Source organism: Procambarus clarkii, chromosome 63, assembly GCF_040958095.1.
Source record: "Procambarus clarkii isolate CNS0578487 chromosome 63, FALCON_Pclarkii_2.0, whole genome shotgun sequence".
NCBI lineage: Eukaryota > Metazoa > Arthropoda > Malacostraca > Decapoda > Cambaridae > Procambarus > Procambarus clarkii.
The window spans coordinates 25,854,706-25,872,338 of NC_091212.1; the positions used below are offsets into that span (position 1 = coordinate 25,854,706).

The 17,633-nt window shown below is 47.2% G+C and overlaps 1 protein-coding gene across 1 annotated transcript in view; it reads left to right on the top strand.

Annotated features, from left to right (window-relative positions):
- Positions 1–8,223: 8,223 nt before the first annotated feature.
- LOC123769449 (UPF0764 protein C16orf89 homolog) overlaps positions 8,224–17,633 on the top strand; it is a 97,889-nt gene continuing 88,479 nt past the window's right edge. Inside the window, exons 1-2 of the mRNA XM_045760557.2 lie at positions 8,224–8,597; positions 9,491–9,592. Of these exons, the coding sequence (XP_045616513.1) occupies positions 8,303–8,597; positions 9,491–9,592 (397 nt within the window). The 5' untranslated portion in view covers positions 8,224–8,302. The remainder of the gene's footprint in view (positions 8,598–9,490; positions 9,593–17,633) is intronic.

Here is a 17,633-nt window from a genome sequence, read left to right on the forward strand (position 1 = left end):
AACAGGAACAATTTACATGAAGATCGTTAGGAGGACGATGGACAACAGCCTGAACAGACAGGTGGAGGGCCAAAAGACAGAGGGGAGGGATGGGGAGAAGGATCGGGGTGAAAAGGGAAAGAGGACTCAGGAGGCAGGGTAGCCTGGGAAGAAATGAGGGGGAAACACCAGACAGAGAACCAGGAGGAGGACCTTCCGGGTCAGAACGTAAATGAGCAGGGGAGGTGGTGGTGAGTGTGTCCAGGTCCAAGGCCTGGAAACGGTTATGAGACTGAGGAAGGAGGGGAGGGTGAGAAGTAGTGGAACGCATCACACGAGCATAAGACATGCCAGCAAAAGAGGGGAGACAGTGGACGTGGCGTCTCACCTCAGGAAAAGACAAACGATCGCGGTGCTTCAAATCAACGATGGCTTTCTCAAATTTGTAGTGCACACACGCGCGGGAGTAGGTAGGGTGGGCGTCACCGCAATTGATGCAATGAGCCTGGGAAGAAGAGCACTCCGTCTTAGAATGACCCGGGTTCCACACAAAGAGCAGAGAGACACTGCACTCGTGCATTTGAGGGAATCATCCCCAAATTTCCAGCACCTATTGCAAAGTCTAGGAGAGGGAATGTACTCCTGAACGGAGCATCTGACACCAGCAAGAATTATAGAATGCGGAAGGGACCTACTATCAAACATGATCTTCACAACGCGAAGAGGCTGACGATAACGACCACGAGGGGGCCGAGTAAACGTATCAACCTTAAGGACAGAATGGCCTTGGGCTTCAAGGATATGTTTAATATCCTTCCTAGCAGTCTTCCGGGTCCCTAACACTAGTCGCAACAAGGTGTGGGAGGATAACAGTGCCGATACTGGCATTTAACCGGGCATTTTTGGAGATCCTAACAATGTAGGTCTCCCCAATGCTGGACAACGAGGCTAAGCGTGCAGCTGCTTCCTGAGAAGGAGCAGCAATGATACACGTACCAGTACGGGTGGGGTTAAAAGTAACAAGGCTATCTACCGAATCGACAAGGTGTTTATGGAGGGAGAAATCATCAAGACGTGTAGAATCCAGATGGTTGAGATCAAAGTACTTAGTCCATGTAGCAGGACCAAACAAGATTTGGAACATATTAGAACTGGAAGGAATCATGCGAGTGCATCAGTGGGGAGGGGGGGGGGGGTCGGCGCCGAGCAACCCCAGTAAGAGGGGGTAAAAGGTGCAGTCATCACAATGAGAGAAGGAGCTATGCCAGGTGATGAGGTGGTCATCACTGGGGGCTTGGGGCTCAAGCCTGCAGCAGAGGAGGGAGCGTCAAAGGAGCAGCTTGGTTTGGGCCCAATGTAGCGGGGGCTACAGAGCCCGGTCTTCCAACAAAGTCCAACTCAGGGGCCCTGGTCGCCCACCCCACGATCCAGGGAAGTTAAGAGAGGGTCATTCATCGGCATATAAATGAGCAGGTAATGATCTCATTCACGAATAAGCCCCCATACCCCACCATGGAGCCACAATTAGATAAGATGGGGCCTCCCAGGGGCATCGTGTGCAATGAAATTGCAATTATTTCATCGCGAGTGCAATGAAATTGTCGGCAGTGGAGAAGGTGTTCCACTGTATCCTCCTGGGTCTTGGGTCGGACACCACTGGCAGTATGGAATCTACCAACGTAGAGGATGGAGATGTGCTGCCAGGCAGGTGTGGCCAATCAGGAGACGAGTGGTGGCCGTGTCGAGGAGTCGAGAATAGTGACGAATCGGAGGACACGAGGAGTCTTCCCAGAGGCCCGCCAGAGAAGAGGACCTAAGGGCTGGCGCCATCACTGCCTTCCAACTCGCGAGGTAAGGCGCCTGGAGTTGCGAGAGTATCGATAAAGTCCAGAGGCACATGTGTAGTCCTGGAGACCATGTGCCATCCCTACTGCTGTGTCGGCCACCTCATTTTTATTAATACCGACATGTGGCGGAACCCATTGGAGATAAATCGACCAACCTGGAGTATCAGAGTACGTCAGCAGTTCTCCATGGATCTGTGACACAGTATGACGATGGACTCGCGGACATAGTGATGATATCAGATGCAGGGCTTTAACAGAGTTCACGTAGAAAACCACCGCCGAAGGCCTGACACTTGTCGAAGGAATCGTAAGGCCAGTAAGATTGCAAATAGTTCCATAGCCAGGCACGAATGAGCAGGGGAGAGCTTCCACGTCTGACAGAAGAAGAAAGGAGCAAAGTATACAGCCGCGGAGGTGGATGGTGGCTGATCATTGCGGGACCCATCTGTGTAAACCTCCAAGTATCCAGGGTACAAGGAGGCTCGCAGGTCTGCAAAGATTGAAGGGGCCAGACCCCTCTAAATCCCTCTTCCGACGAGGAGGTTTGGAAAAGTTCAAAGACACCCAGATGAGCTTCTCTGCCCACAGAGGAACCGGAGAGATGTCTCAGGTTGCATTGCATTTGACCATGTAATGGTGGAGCAATAATAAAGCAAACGTATTTATATTTGTTATATATTTATTTAATTTTTGTTTAGATTTCATTTATTCGCATTTTTTGTATTAACAAACTTGGGTATACACAGCATCCTATCCTTAGGTATGATAGATTGGGAGAACAAGGAACCGCATGGAGGAGAGGAAACATGGAGAGCTAAATTACTGGAGGTGGCAACAAAAAACTTTTTAAGCCAGCATGTCAGGGAACCCACACCAATGAGGGGAAACGATGATCCAGCGAAACTTAACCTAGTCTTCACTCTGAATGACTCCGACATAAGGGAAATTTACTTCGAGGGCCCAGTAGGAATGCGTGATCACAGTGTACTGACGTTTGAGTATCTGGTCGAAGAAGGGTTAAAGTACTCGAGGAAGGGAATTGAAAACAAAAGGCTAGCATTCCGTAAGGAAAACTATGAGGAGATAAGACAATTCCGTTAACATGAGAAACTACGAAAATTCGAAAAATAACTAACGAAAGTTCCTAACATGGGAATCAAAGCCCAGGGGGGAAAGACGGCCCAAGACATGATGGAATACATCACGAAGAAGTGTAAGGAGGCAGCAAACAAGTTTACCCCGGCCCAAAGGGAAATAAATGAAATGCTGATGAGAAACCCATGGTTTAATCAGAGAAAAAAGTAAGCTAGCTAAGGAACAAAGTAAAAGAGCGTGAAGACACTAGAAATAACAGGACACTTGAGAGCTGAGAAGGATACCGGAGAGCCAGGAATGAATACGTCAGGGTGAGAAGAAAGGCAGAAGAGCAATATGAAAACAACATAGCAAGCAAGGCAAAGACTCAACCTAAATTGCTGCACAGCCACATCAGGAGAAAGAAAACTGTGAAGGAACAGTTAATGAAACTGAGGATAGGGGCAGACAAATTCACTGCAAATGACAAGGAAGTGTGCGAGGAACTTGATAAGAAATTCCAGGAAGTCTTCACAGTAGAGCAAAGAAAAGTTCCAGATATAAGAGAAGGAATAGTTAACCAGGCACCACTAGAGAAGTTTGAGATTACCAGTGGGGATGTAAGGAAGCTTTTGCTAGAGCTGGATGTAACAAAGGCTATAGGCCCGGATGGAATAATGCCATGGATACTAAAGGAAGGAGCAGAAGCACTGTGTCTACCACTCTCCATGGTGTATAACAAATCACTGGTAACAGGTGAACTACCAAAAATTTGGAAGACGGCAAACGTAGTCCTGATATACAAGAAGAGGGGATAGACAGGAGGCACTGAACTGCAGGACAGTGCCCCTAACTTGCATACCATGCAAGTTAATGGAGAAGATTGTGCGAAAAAAGCTGGTGGAACATTTGAAGCGAAGGAACTTTGTGACACAACACCAACATGGGTTCAGGGATGGTAAGTCATGCCTCACAGGATTAACTGAATTCTACGACCAGGCAACAAAAATCAGGTAAGAAAGAGAGGGGTGGGCAGACTGCATATTTTTGGATGGGCAGAAAGCCTTTGACACAGTACCACACCAGAGACTAGTGCCAAAGCTGGAGATGCAGGCAGGAATGAAAGAGAAGGAACTCCATTGGATAAGGGATTACCTAAGTAACAGAAGACTGCGAGTCACTGTGAGGGGTCAGGCCGCAAATTGGCGAGGCGTCAAGAGTGGAGTCCCACAGGGTTCAGTCCTTGGACCTATACTGTTTATGATATATGTAAATGATTTACCAGAGGGTATAGAATCATTCATTTCATTGTTTGCTGATGAAGCAAAAATTATGAGGAGGATTAAATTAAGACGGAGGAAGACAGAATGAGGCTACAAGATGACCTAGACAGACTGAATGAATGGTCCAATAAATGGCTACTAAAGTTCAACCCGAGTAAATGTAAGGTAATGAAACTAGGCAATGGAAACAGGAGGCCAGACACAGGATACAAAATGGGAGATGAAGTCCTTCATGAAACGGACAGAGAGAAGGATCTAGGAGTTGATATCACACCAAACCTGTCTCCTGAAACCCACATCAAACGAATAACATCTGCGGCATATGCGTGGCTGGCTAACATCAGAACTGCCTTCAGGAACCTGTGCAAGGAATCATTCAGAACCTTGTATACCACATATGTAAGACCAATCCTGGAGTATGCGGCCCCAGCATGGAGCTCGTATCTTGTCAAGCACAAGACAAAGCTGGAAAATGTTCTTGATTGTCCGTTGATTAATGTATATAGAAACACTGAGATAAGGACTGTTCCTGAGCAAATAGCCTGGATGTGTCACAAAGGAAAGGTTGATGATATTCTTGGGAGATATAAGAATTTTGCACCAAGACTGTAATATTTTGTTGAATTATCCGTATAACTAGGTCATAAAAGTATTTGTGTACGTCTGATACCATACTACTTGTGAAGGAGGAAATGTACATGTTTATCTCTCAGAATGTTTGGTAACAGGTTTATTGTTTGTGATGTGTGTCTATGTATGTACTAACACGTTGTACTGAACGGGGTGAGAATAGCTTGAGCTACCTCATCCCTTTGTGTGTATTTTACCTCAATAAACTTATTTCAATTTCAATTTCAATTTCAAAGCTGGAAAAAGTTCAGATATATGCCACTAGGCTAGTCTCAGAACTAAGAGGCAGGCTGCGTGAAATGTACGTCACGACACTGGAAGATAGAGGAGTAAGGGGAGACATGATCACTACCTACAAAATTCTCAGGAATTTACAGGGTAAATAAAGATAAACTGTTTAACACGGGTGGTATGCGAACAAGGGGACACAGGTGGAAGCTGAGTACCCAAATGAGCCACAGAGACGTTAGAAATAACTTTTTCAGTGTCAGAGTAGTTAACAGATGGAATACATTAGGCAGTGATGTAATGGAGGCTGACTCTATACACAATTTCAAATGTAGATATGATAGAGTCCAGTAGGCTCAGGAATCTGTACACCAGTTGATTGACAGTTGAGAGGCGGGACCAAAGAGCCAGAGCTAAACCCCCGCAAGCACAACTAGGTGAGTACAGCAATGTGCTGTTACCCTATTCTATATGAAAGATTACACAGTGTAGATCAAAAACTAGCTATAAGTTCATCTATTCCCATCTCACAGGATGGTTTGTCATACATGGAATCAGGGGAGAAAATATGCTCAATACATAAACAAGTCAACTCTGACTAAACAACAACTTCACGATTTTCACAAGAGCTAAGCACTGAATCATGGAAACATTATATTATAATTGCTCTTACTAGTTTCTACAAGATTCTTCTCAATGTCATTTCTTTTTTAACAAGCTTAGGTATACACAGCAATGTGCTGCTACCTTATTCTGTATGAAGGACCACACAGTGTAGATAAAAAAACAGCTACAGGCTCATCCAACATCCGTACCTCACAGGACGGCCAGTCATACATGGAATCAGGAGAGAACATGAAATGTAAGGCTGATCTATTAGCCCCCACTAGCAAAATCTGGGTACATCACAAGAATATCTTCCAGTATCCCTGAGTGTATGAAGTAATTACAGAGCTCAAAGTACCTCATACCATTTGGTCTGAAGTCACTGATAATAGCGCAATCACAGAATATAGTGTTGGAGAGTATGTTATAGCGCTTGTTCACATAGTTTATATTTGGAATGTTCACCTTTGGGGGATTCATTACCTGCAGCCACCTGCCATAGATATCGATATCCCATCCTAATTCTGCCAATGTCAATGTCATTGTCTAGTGATGTTTTATGCTGCCCGACCGCATATTTCTCGGTTCTAAACATATCATAGCTCTTCATACTCGTGCTTTCTGGCCTTTGAGTGTCAGTAACTGTTCTTCTGTCTTCCCTAATTTCTTGAAATATTGCGGCTTTTACACCTCAGAGAGTGGAATACCCATATCCAATTCAATTTCAGGCAGTTCTCTAATCCTCTAATCAAATCCTCTACTCAATCCTCTAATCCTCTAATCAATCCTCTAATCAAATAAATTTCAAAATAAACAATACCCAAATTTGTAACAAATTAGATGGCAAATTCCTTGGCATTCTCATTGACCACAAGCTGAATTTCCAGGGACACATTCTAAATATATAAAAAAAGTTTCAAAAACTGTTGGCATTCTTTCTAAGATCAGATATTATGTACCGCGCCCTGCCCTGGTGACTCTCTATTACTCCCTCATCTATCCATATCTCAACTATGGTATTTGTGCTTGGGGTTCTACTACCCAAAATCATTTACGTCCTCTAATTACTCAACACAAAGCTGCTATTAGGACAATATCCAACTCTGGCCCCAAACATCACTCGGTACCCCTACTCAAATCTCTGAACATGTTAGACATTAAGTCACTGCACATTCTCTCATGTGTATTATACATATATAAAACGCTGAACTGTAATGCCAATCCTGACCTCAAAAGCTTCATAGAAGGTTGTAACAGAACCCATGAGCACCACACCAGAAATAAATACAATTTTGATAGTCCTAGAGTACGACTTAATCAAACTAGAAATGCTCTACAAATCAAGGGACCCAGAACGTGGAATGACCTTCCCAACCATGTTAAAGACTGTACCTCTCTCAACCAGTTTTAGCTAAACACGAAGCTATACCTAATAAATTCCCTGTAACCTACCTTACCCCTCTATTGTCAACCAATGTCTGTTTTTTTAAATAGCGCTGTTTGTCGACAGAATTGTATTTGTGCTGCTTTTTCAGCCATGTTCCCCCCTTTTTTATCTCTTTTTTTATTTGTTCTCAACTCATTTTATTCTTTATGCTCAATTAGTATTAAGCTTTAGTCATTTAAGTTTTTCATGCCCGAAACGCTTTGCGTAATAGTGGCTTTAGGCATTGTATGTACTAGCCCTATCTATAAATCCATCACTCTTTGTAAAATCCTTTGTATGTATGTACCTTACCTAAATAAACATTTGATTTGATTTGAGTTAATCACATGAATTGTATGTACTACCTCTATCTTTAAATCTAACAGAATGTTTGTATTGTAAGTCTGCAACTATGTATGTACTGTTCCTAAATAAATTATTATTATTATTATTATTATTATTATTGTCTGCGTCATCATGCTGGACAACACCTATGTACTCACCTAGTTGTACTCACCTAGTTGTGTTTGCGGGGGTTGAGCTCTGGCTCTTTGGTCCCGCCTCTCAACCGTCAATCAACAGGTGTACAGGTTCCTGAGCCTATTGGGCTCTATCATATCTACACTTGAAACTGTGTATGGAGTCAGCCTCCACCACATCACTTCCTAATGCATTCCATTTGTCAACCACTCTGACACTAAAATAGCTCTTTCTAATATCTGTGGCTCATTTGGGCGCTCAGTTTCCACTTGTGTCCCCTAGTGCGTGTGCCCCTTGTGTTAAATAGCCTGTCTTTATCTACCCTATCAATTCCCTTCAGAATCTTGAATGTGGTGATCATGTCCCCCCTAACTCTTCTGTCTTCCAGCGAAGTGAGGTTTAATTCCCGTAGTCTCTCCTCGTAGCTCATACCTCTAAGCTCGGGTACTAGTATGTGAGTAGGTGAGATGGTATCCATACAAATGAGACTCTGAAACACATGCTGTTTGCATTAATAATGCTGTTTATAATGAATATTACAATATTCTTAGTATCTATTTTGCATGTTTTGTTTTTGATTGATTTAGCTTTTTAATTTTTAGTTTTTAATTTATACTAAAAGCTAAAAGAACGTAGATGCGTATCAGTCAAAAACGAAGTTTTAGAAAGTTAAAGTCCGGCCCTTTGTAAACACTGGGAGTGGCCGTGGACCGTGTCACTATGTAGTTGTCATAGGCATTTTACTGAGAATGGCGCAGTATACTTTCATAATACAAACAACAATCAACTTCATAATATTATCGGAATGGGGGAAGGGAAGTGTGAGAGGCGGACAAGTGGGTGTGGGCAGTCAGCGGGACCTCGGACACCAGCGGGTGTCTCTCGTGGGGTCTCCTCCAGGCGGTGGACCCCTGCGGCAGGTCGGGTCCCACACGCACCTGGTCATGCAGGTGTTGGCCGCCCTTGACAAGGCCATTGGTTATTATGAGAAGAATTATGAGATACTTAAGTTTGATGGTATGTTTGGTGCCAAGGTTGTTGAAGGTGAGTATCGGCACTAGGGCTATAGCTCTGCTTAAAATGTCCTGTAAATATATAGACACATACTTGTGCAGAACTATCACTCGTGTTTCACACTTCATGATGACACCAGTTTACCTTGTCAAGAATTGGCGCCATGTTTCTGCTGGCCATAAACTTTGTAAAATCTCTGTTGTTTCCTTTTACTGCATTATCAACAGATGTCTGTTACTTACAACATTTTATTTAGCATTGATCTGGATATTATCTTGAGACACATCCTGGGTAATTCAAACCACTTGCAAAAAAATAAATCTATATTTATATATCACTACTCAAAATGTAGTTTTCTCAGTGCTAAGGCTATGCCTGAACCTTTGCAATTATTGAAAGTTGAACTTTGATTGGATATGATCTTTAATTATACATACTGTATGTATAAAACACTGGCTGTTGTCCATAACTTTGGTATGAATAATATGTAATTGCTAGATAACAATTTACAAGGTTCTAATGATTCAGCTGTGACCAACTGCTTAATCTTATAATAGAATAATAAAATATTAAAATAACCTAACATATCCTGGGATACAGTAAGTAAAACAACATTTGTATTTTCATTATATTTAATATGTTGGGCCTAGCATAGACTCTTTTTTTTATTTATTTAGGAACTCAAAATGGGTGAATGGGTCTTCAATGCTGGGAAATATGGTACTTATTAAGACTTGCATGACACCCTCATTTATATATTCATTATATTATCACTCATGTTCCATTGCCAGTTTTACAAGACGCAGTACCATAAATATTTCAACTCATTGTCTCTCTTTGTAATACTTTCGTTCAGCATGTTTGTTTTAGAATATAATAGTCTGTTTCCTATTAATGGATTCTTTCTTGTATTCTCTTATCAGGCCAGTTAAACCTTTTGGTTGCGGAGTATAATAATGGTTTCCTCAGTGGCATAATGGACAACATCATGAAGAATGATATCTCAGGAATGGCAGCTAGGGCAGGTAGGAAATGTCTGTTCTGGTATGATTTCATATTCATATTAAATATATTCCAGAAACATAGGTACTTTATTTTGCTTTTAAATATGTATTGGTACAGATAAATAAGGAATTTTGTTCTAGTGATTATAATTTTTCCTTTATTTTAGCTAAATGTTTTGTCAGAATTTTATTTAGAGACTGACACTTGATGCCAAATTAATTAATCTACATTATTGTAATGTAAAACTTTTTAGGTTATATAAAGCATTAAGTTTTGTCTCTTATCCAATATGATAATTATCACAAATGTACTTGTTGAATTAAAATTTAATCTTATTATTATAATACTGTTATTCTTATCTGTTAGTCTTATCTGGGCTCTTACCCTTGAATTACTGTCTTTAGGAGCTCAAAGGCTGGTACAAAATAATGACTGAATTTAGCAATATTTTAATGTTTCTGTGGGAGCCCCTTTGGCTCCCTGGAGCTATTGGACTAATGTTTGATATATTAGACCGGGGTATTTGTCTATGGAGTTTGACCTACCGAGGACCATGAGCCAGAACCTGGCCTCCTCTCAGAATGGTTTCAGGGAGCAATGGCCCTGGACACCCCCCTCCCCAGTGTTTGGGGGGTTTTCCTTATCTGGCATCGACTGGGGTTACGCACCCAGCAAGGTAGGCATAACAAAACAAACCCCACATGGTAAGAAAATTACAGCTAAAAACCGAAAAGAGAGGTAGAACTCCCTCTCCCTCTAGACTTCAAGGAAACAATTAAACAAGCAAACGTCACACTTCACTGCAGTGCCTCTTATTCGCGCAGCCCTCCAAAGCCCCGGAACTCCCTGCGCCGGCTACCCAGCACTCCAGTTCGTTAGCTAATGTGGTCCGGGGTGGACGTCTCTCTGGCATCGATTTCCAAGGCGGTGTTTTGCCTTCATTGCGACGTCTGCAATGTTGTTTTTGACTCGTTGTTTTTGCCTCTGTCACGCTGCCTGCTGGGTCGTGATACTTTCGACCCTGAGTCCTGCGAATTTTGTTGCTTGCGGGTGACTTGGTTTACCCAGTCTACTGATGATGATATTCGGGTACAGGCGGCGCAGGCTTTGCATGTTAGGTTTAAGTTGTTGCAACGAGCTAGGTTGGTTGCTGACCCGGAAGGCCCGAGGCTGCCTCGTTTTGGTTATAGGGACGTGGACTTGTAGTGTTGGTCACTTCGACCTTGGTTCACTCCGCACCCCTTGTCCTTCCCCTGCTGTGGTTTGGTCTGGTCTCCCCCTCCTGCTTCTGGCTCCAAAACATCTGTGGGGTTTCGGTTGGGGCAGGGTTTAGATGGTGTTGAGACTCGGGCGGTCTCGGGGGATGCCCCTTCCGGGCCGGCGACAGAGGCATAGTGAGTCTTTCCTCCCTGCCGAGGCGTCTGGGTCCGACCAGTGGCTCCTTTTCTTCTGCTTTCTACGACTGCTGTGGCCTCTTCTTTTGAAGCTGGAGCTTTGGGAGACGACTCAGCCTCGGGGCCTGATGTAGTGGCTCCCACAGCGGGGGAAGGGGGCCTTGGGCCCTGTTGGACCCCACCTGGGTTTTTCTACCCCTCTGAGCAGTGCTTACTGTTGCAAGGAGTGGGGTTTTCTCCCCCCCCCCTCTGTGTTCGAATTTGATTTGGTGTCTGCCCCTCCCTTGGGGCCTCGTAGCCTGGTGGATAGCGCGCAGGACTCGTAATTCTGTAATTACCTAAGTGTAATTACCTAAGTGTAGTTACAGGATGAGAGCTACGCTCGTGGTGTCCCGTCTTCCCAGCACTCTTTGTCATGTGGCGCAGGTTCGATTCCCGCGCGAGGCAGAAACATTGGGCAAAGTTTCTTTCACCCTGAATGCCCCTGTTACCTAGCAGTAAATAGGTACCTGGGAGTTAGTCAGCTGTCACGGGCTTCTTCCTGGGGGTGGAGGCCTGGTTGAGGACCGGGCCGCGGGGACACTAAAACCCCGAAATCATCTCAAGATAACCTCAAGATAACCTCCCTTCCATGGTTCGGCTCCATGTCCCTTCAGGAGGTTTTTGTCTTCCCGCATCCCTCCTGCTGTGGTGCGGGAGGCCTTTGCGGCTTATCTCCTGCGCGACCCGGATTACGCCTCTTACGGATCCATCTACTTTCAGGTTTGGGTCTTCGTTTCCTACTGGATTCGTTACGACGTTCCGGACTCGTCTTGGCTGGCAGACTGTCCTGTTTTTGCTTTCGAGACTTGGCATACATTCTGTCGTTCCTGCACACTTGAATCACGTGAGTCGTTGACGGTGGACCAGGTTTTCCTAGGGGGCGAGTGTGGACCAGGTTTTCCTAGGGGGCGAGTTTGAACATCTTAATGAGTGCTTGTTTGCTCCTGTCCTACCTCGGGATGTGGGCGTCATGCAGCTTCACGTGTAGGTTCTCTCACTTTCGGCTGCGCTGGTTGCTGAAGACTTGCGCGCTCGTGGCATGCTGGCTTCGGCCTTGCATTTCTTTTCCCTTCTGGAGCTGTCTGCCAACTGTCTTGAGGAGGATGTGGAGATGCTTGGGGCCGTTCCTGGGTCTAGTGCCTTGGGCTCAGCGATGCGTTTGTCGTCTGCCTTGTTGAAGCTGTTTGCGCCGATCCTGCGGGATGTGGTGTCAATCTTTTCTGCCTCCCAGCTCGGGAAAACCACCGTCAGCAGGCGGTGCCGGCTTCCTCCTTGGAATCTGTTTGGGCCCTGGCTCTTAGAATTTCTTTGCCTTTTTGTCCCTTGCTGTTTGCCGATTCTGTGGTGGCACAGTATTTACAGGCGGCCATGGCTAGCTGTCATAAGATGTCCGACTTACTGGTTCTCCAGGGGTCTCAGGGGGGGGGGGGGCTTCCCAGAGGGGTCATGCCAGGGCTCATGGCAGGGCTCAGGGTTCCATACATTGAGGTAGGCCACTGGTGCCAGTTTCGAAGCCAGCGTCGCCTTCAGACCCGTCTTTGTCTGGTCGCCACGGTGTTCGCTCTGTGCGGAGCTTGGGCTCTCGTAAGGGGCTATGGTCCTTTCGTGGTCCATCACATTGACAGGGCGATGGGGTGGGGGGGAGGTTTGCTCTGTTCACTCATGCCTGGTCCCACGATTTGTGGGCTTTTCGGATTGTTTCCAGCGGCCTGCAGTGGCGTTGGGTGGCCCTTCCTCCTTCGGGGACGGTTCGGGGGCTCGCGGGGCAGGCCTTTTCTCCTGCGCTCTGTCGGGTCATCTTGGAGTTGGTACGGTTGGGCGTGGTCAAAATGACATCTCTCAGATGGGTTTCCCATCTGTTCCTAGTCCCGAAACAGGACTGTGCAGACCTGCGGTTCATTCTGGACTTGTCCTGTCTGATCCCTTGGGTTCATTGCCCCTCCTTCCGGATGACTACTCTGTCCCAGGTCCGGCTTCTGTTGGAGCCAGGCGCTTAGATGGTGTCCCTGGACCTCCGGGATGTGTATTGGCATGTCCCATTTCATCTGCGGTTTAGGGACTGGCTTGGTTTTATTGTGGGGCGTCAAGAGTTACCGCTTTCGTTGTCTCCCATTTAGGTTGAACCTGGCACCTCACATTTCACATGCCTTACTCGGGTTGTAGTGGCCCGTTTGCATCTCTTAGGTGTTTGGGTGGCCTACCTCGATGACTGGCTAGTTTGGGCTCCCAGCCGGTTCGAGTGTCTGCTCGCCAGGAATTTGGTTCTTTCCTAGCTCGCCGGGTTCGGGTTCTTGGTGAACTGGAGGAAGTCCCATTTGGTTTCCTCCCAGTTTCGGACTTGACTGGGTCTTGTGTGAGACTCTTGGACCGTTTCCTTGTCTCTCCCTCTGGAGTCTCTCCTTTCGCTGCGGTCCCCACCTTTACATTTTTCTTGGGGGTTCGTGAGTCACTGAGACTGCTCGAGGGTTTGTGCAGGAGGCTGAACTTTGTTGTGATGGTCTACCGACCGGGTTAGATTTGGCTTCATCGGCTGTTCTGGTTTCTTCAGAGCCATCCCTTCCGCATCTATCGCGATCACTGGGTTCGTCCGCCGGGGCCTTGCGTTGGTTGCTGCGTCGCCGGCTTCCTCTTCGGGTTTTTCGGGGTTCAGTTCCTTGGCGCCTACCCGAGCCTTCGCTCGATGTGTTCACAGACATGTTGTCTCTGGGCTGGGGCTTTGTGACCAGCTCACCAGGCCTGCCAAGGGCGGTGGGGTCCACCCTTCCGTCGAGCCCACAGCACAGTGCGGGAGTTTGCGGTGATGTGGTTTTCCCTTCGGAAGGTTCGGGTCGCTTGCGGATCGATGATCCGGCTCCATTCAGACTGTTTCCCGGTGGTTCATTGTCTGAACCACTGGGGTCCGATGCAGTCCGGGCTCTTTGGGGTTGGTCGCTTCGGGTGATTGTCTGCTGAGTTCTCAATGTTTGGCTTTCCTGTCAGTTCATGTTCAGGAGATGTCTAACGTTCTGTCGGATGGCCTGTCTCTGTTCGTTCCCCTGTCCACGGAATGGACGGTTCAAAGCCAACTCATTCAGTTGACTCTAAACTGAATAGTCGGTTTTGAGCCAGATGTTTGGAGTCTCTCCTTCAGCTGCGGTCCCACCTTTGCATGTTTCTTGGGGGTTCATGAGTCACTGAGATTGCTCGAGGGTTTGTGCAGGAGGCTGAACTTTGTCGTGATGGTCTACCCGCCGGGTTATGTTTGGCTTCATCGGCTGTTCTGGTTTCTTCAGAGCCATCCCTTCCACATCTATCGTGATCGCTGGGTTCGTTCGCTGGGGGCCTTGCGTTGGTTGCTGCGTTGCCGGCTTCCTCTTCGGGTTTTTCGGGGTTCAGTTCCTTGGCGCCTACCCGAGCCCTCGCTCGATGTGTTCACAGACATGTCGTCTCTGGGCTTGGGCTTTGTGACCAGTGCTCACCAGGCCGGCCAGAGGCGGTGGGGTCCACCCTTCCGTCGAGCCCACAGCACAGTGCGGGAGTTTGCGGTGATGTGGTTTTCCCTTCAGAGGGTTCGGGTCGCCTGCTGATCGATGATCCGGCTCCAATTAGACTGTTTCCCGGTGGTTCATTGTCTGAACCGCTGGGGTTCGATGCAGTCCTGGCTCTTTGGAGTTGGTCGCTTCGGGTGATTCGTCTGCTGAGTTCTCAGGGTTGGGCTTTCCTGTCATTTCACGTTCAGGAGATGTCCAAAGTTCTGCCGGATGGCCTGTGTCTGTTCGTTCCCATGTCCACGGAATGGAAGATTCGACGCCGACTCATTCAGATGACTCTGAACTGAATGAGTCGGTTCAGAGCCAGATGTTTGGGACACCCGGAGGTGGACCGCTTTCCGTCGGCATGATCGAGGCGTTTTCCAGTATATGTAGAGCCCTTCCCAACTGCGAGGCTGTTGTGGTCATTGCCTTTCGGCAGGACTGGTCGAGGTGCGGGTTCCTGTACCTCTTTTTTTCCCGGTTCAGCTGTTGCTCCAAGTCCTGGCTCGCTTGGAGACTTGCCAAGAATGAGTAGTCCTCTTGGCCCCTTGGTGACCGGCCCAGCCTTAGTTTCAGGTGCTGCTTGCTCAGTGTCCGAACCCGGAGGTTTTCCCACAGCTCCACCTCTTTCAGCAGATCGGTCCGGTCCGTTACATGGCAGGTTCGATCTCCTTCTCGTGTCTTCGCGTTTGGTGTTTTTTATTTAGGTCTATCACCATCTGTATGGCGATCAGGTGGTATCATTGATGGTGTCGCACCTGCGGGCTTCGTCTCGGCGGCAGTATGAAATTTCCTGGCACGCCCATTCACTTCTTTCTCTCGCTTCGTAGGTATTCCTCGCTCTTGGTTTTCGGGTTATCTTGTCTTTTCTCTCGTGGTTGTTTCAGGACCGTTATCTTATGCCGAATACTGTCGTCTCGTATCGTGCAGTTCTGGCAGAGCCCCTGCAGCTTTCTTTGGGTATTTTGCTTCAGCGCTGTTTTGCAAGCTGTCTTGTGCATTGTTTCACCTCCAGCCTGATCATGCGCTGCTTGAGCTGTCCTGATCTTTGGATGGGTGCTTTCTTTTCTCTCTTCTCCTCAGTTTGTTGTGGCCCCTTCAATCCAGGATTGTTTTTCTAAGGCTCTTTTTTTTCTGTTGGCATTGGCTTCTGGGGGTTGGGCCAGGGAGCTTCATGCTGTCTTCCGGCACAGAGGTTTCTGCTCTTTTGGTCCTCATATTAGGTTTGTTCGCTTGCAGTCGTCTCCTTCTTTTCTGGCGAAGAATGAGATGACTGCTTTCCAGAGGGGTCATTGGGTTGTTGATGCTTGGTTGGTCAGGCTGGGGGTCCATCATGTTTTGTGTCTGGTTGCAGCTCTCTGCTGTTATTTGCTTGCCCGTCTTCTGTATCCAGGGACGCGCTTTGGGTTGCTTCGGTTTCCCCTTCTTCCCTGTTTCAGGGTTTGGGTCTCTCAGATCGTCTGCAGGGTTATTTGGCCCAGTCAGCCTGCGGTCTATCCCCGTGCCCACGACGTTCGTAAGTTTGCTGCTCTTGCTGTTGTCTTTGGCAACCTGTCTAGGGCTGACATTCGAGCACGGGGATTTTGGCATTCGAACAGGGTCCTGGCTGCGCTTTACCTTGTGAATGTTCCTGAGCCTTGTCAGGCCTGTGTCGCTTTGGGTCGGCAGTTGCAGCCAGTTGTCTCGGCTTCGTGTTGAGGAACGAGCAACGACTGCTTCCTGGGTAAATCCCTCTTATTTTCGTCTTTTGGTAAGTAGTGACGAGGCTTTCCCCAGAAAACCAGCATTAGATGTAATGAACCCGGCAACCCTACTTCCCTTTGGGTGGCGCTTTTTCACGTGTTTTTGATATCCAGCCTTAGAACTGGGGTCTTGGGTAGCTGGCGTGAGGGGTTTGGGGCTTCCTCTTTCCCCTTCTGGGGAGGGGAAGCTGAGCAGACGGCAGTGCAGTGACATGGTGATGTCATGCTCGTTTTTGTTTGGGGAGTTTTGTCCACTAGTTCGACTCTCGGTAGCAATTTCTTTATCAGAATAGGAATTTGTTGTAGGATGCTTACCTTTCTGGGTGCCTGACCCAACGGTCGATGGCAGACATAGAATGCTTCCAACCATAGGGGGGTTTCTATAGTCCATTGCTCCTCATGCCTCTCTGAGGGGACCCAGGCTCTGGCTCGTGGTCCCCGGTAGGCCTAAGAACTCCATTCACATTGACTGATGCCAAAGTGTAATATTAGCATATCAGCTTGGATAGCTCCGGGAAGAGTCCAGGTCTCACCCAGAAAATGGCGTTTCATTACATTCAGTGCTGGTTTTTTCACCTCCGGCCTGCTCATGCACCACCTGAGGCGTCCTGGTCCTTGGATAGGGTGCTCTCCTATTTTTCCTCTCGTCTGTTTGTGGTGGCCCCCTTTGGTTCAAGAATTGTTTTTCCAAGGTTCTGTTTCTGTTGGGATTTGCCTCTGGGGGTCAGGTCGGTAAGTTGCATGCTCTCCTCCGGCTCGGATTTTTGCTCTTTCAGTCCTGGTGGTAGATTTGTTTGGTTGCTGCCTTCTCCTTCTTTTCTGCCGAAGAACGAGACGGCTGCTTTCCGGAGGGGTCCGTGGGTCATTGATGCTTTGTTGGTCAGGCCGGGGGGGTGCATCATGTGTTGTGTCCAGTTGCGGCTCTCCGTCGTTATCTGTGTGCTTCGGCTTCGGTGTCTGGGGATGCTCTTTGGGGAAATCCAGTTTCTCCTCGTTCCCTGTTCTAGGGCTTGGGTCCCCCAGGTCATCCGAAGGGTTATTAAGTCTAGCCAGCCTGCAGTCTATCCTCGGGCTCATGATGTTAGGAAGAATGCTGCATTGGTTGCCGTGTTTGGCAACATGTCTTGTGCTGATATTCGGGTGCGGGGATTTTGGAAGTTGGACAGGGTCCTGGACGGCCGTTATTTGGTTATTTGGTGTTGCTTTGGGTCGCAGGTTGTAGCCAGTTGTCTCGACTTCATGTTGAGGAGTATGTGGCGACCGCCTCCCGTGTAAGTCCCTCTTTTCCTTATCTTTGGTTATGTAGCTCCAGAGAGCCGAAGGGGCTTCCCTCAGAAAACCAGCTTTGAATGTAATGAAATGCCATTTTCT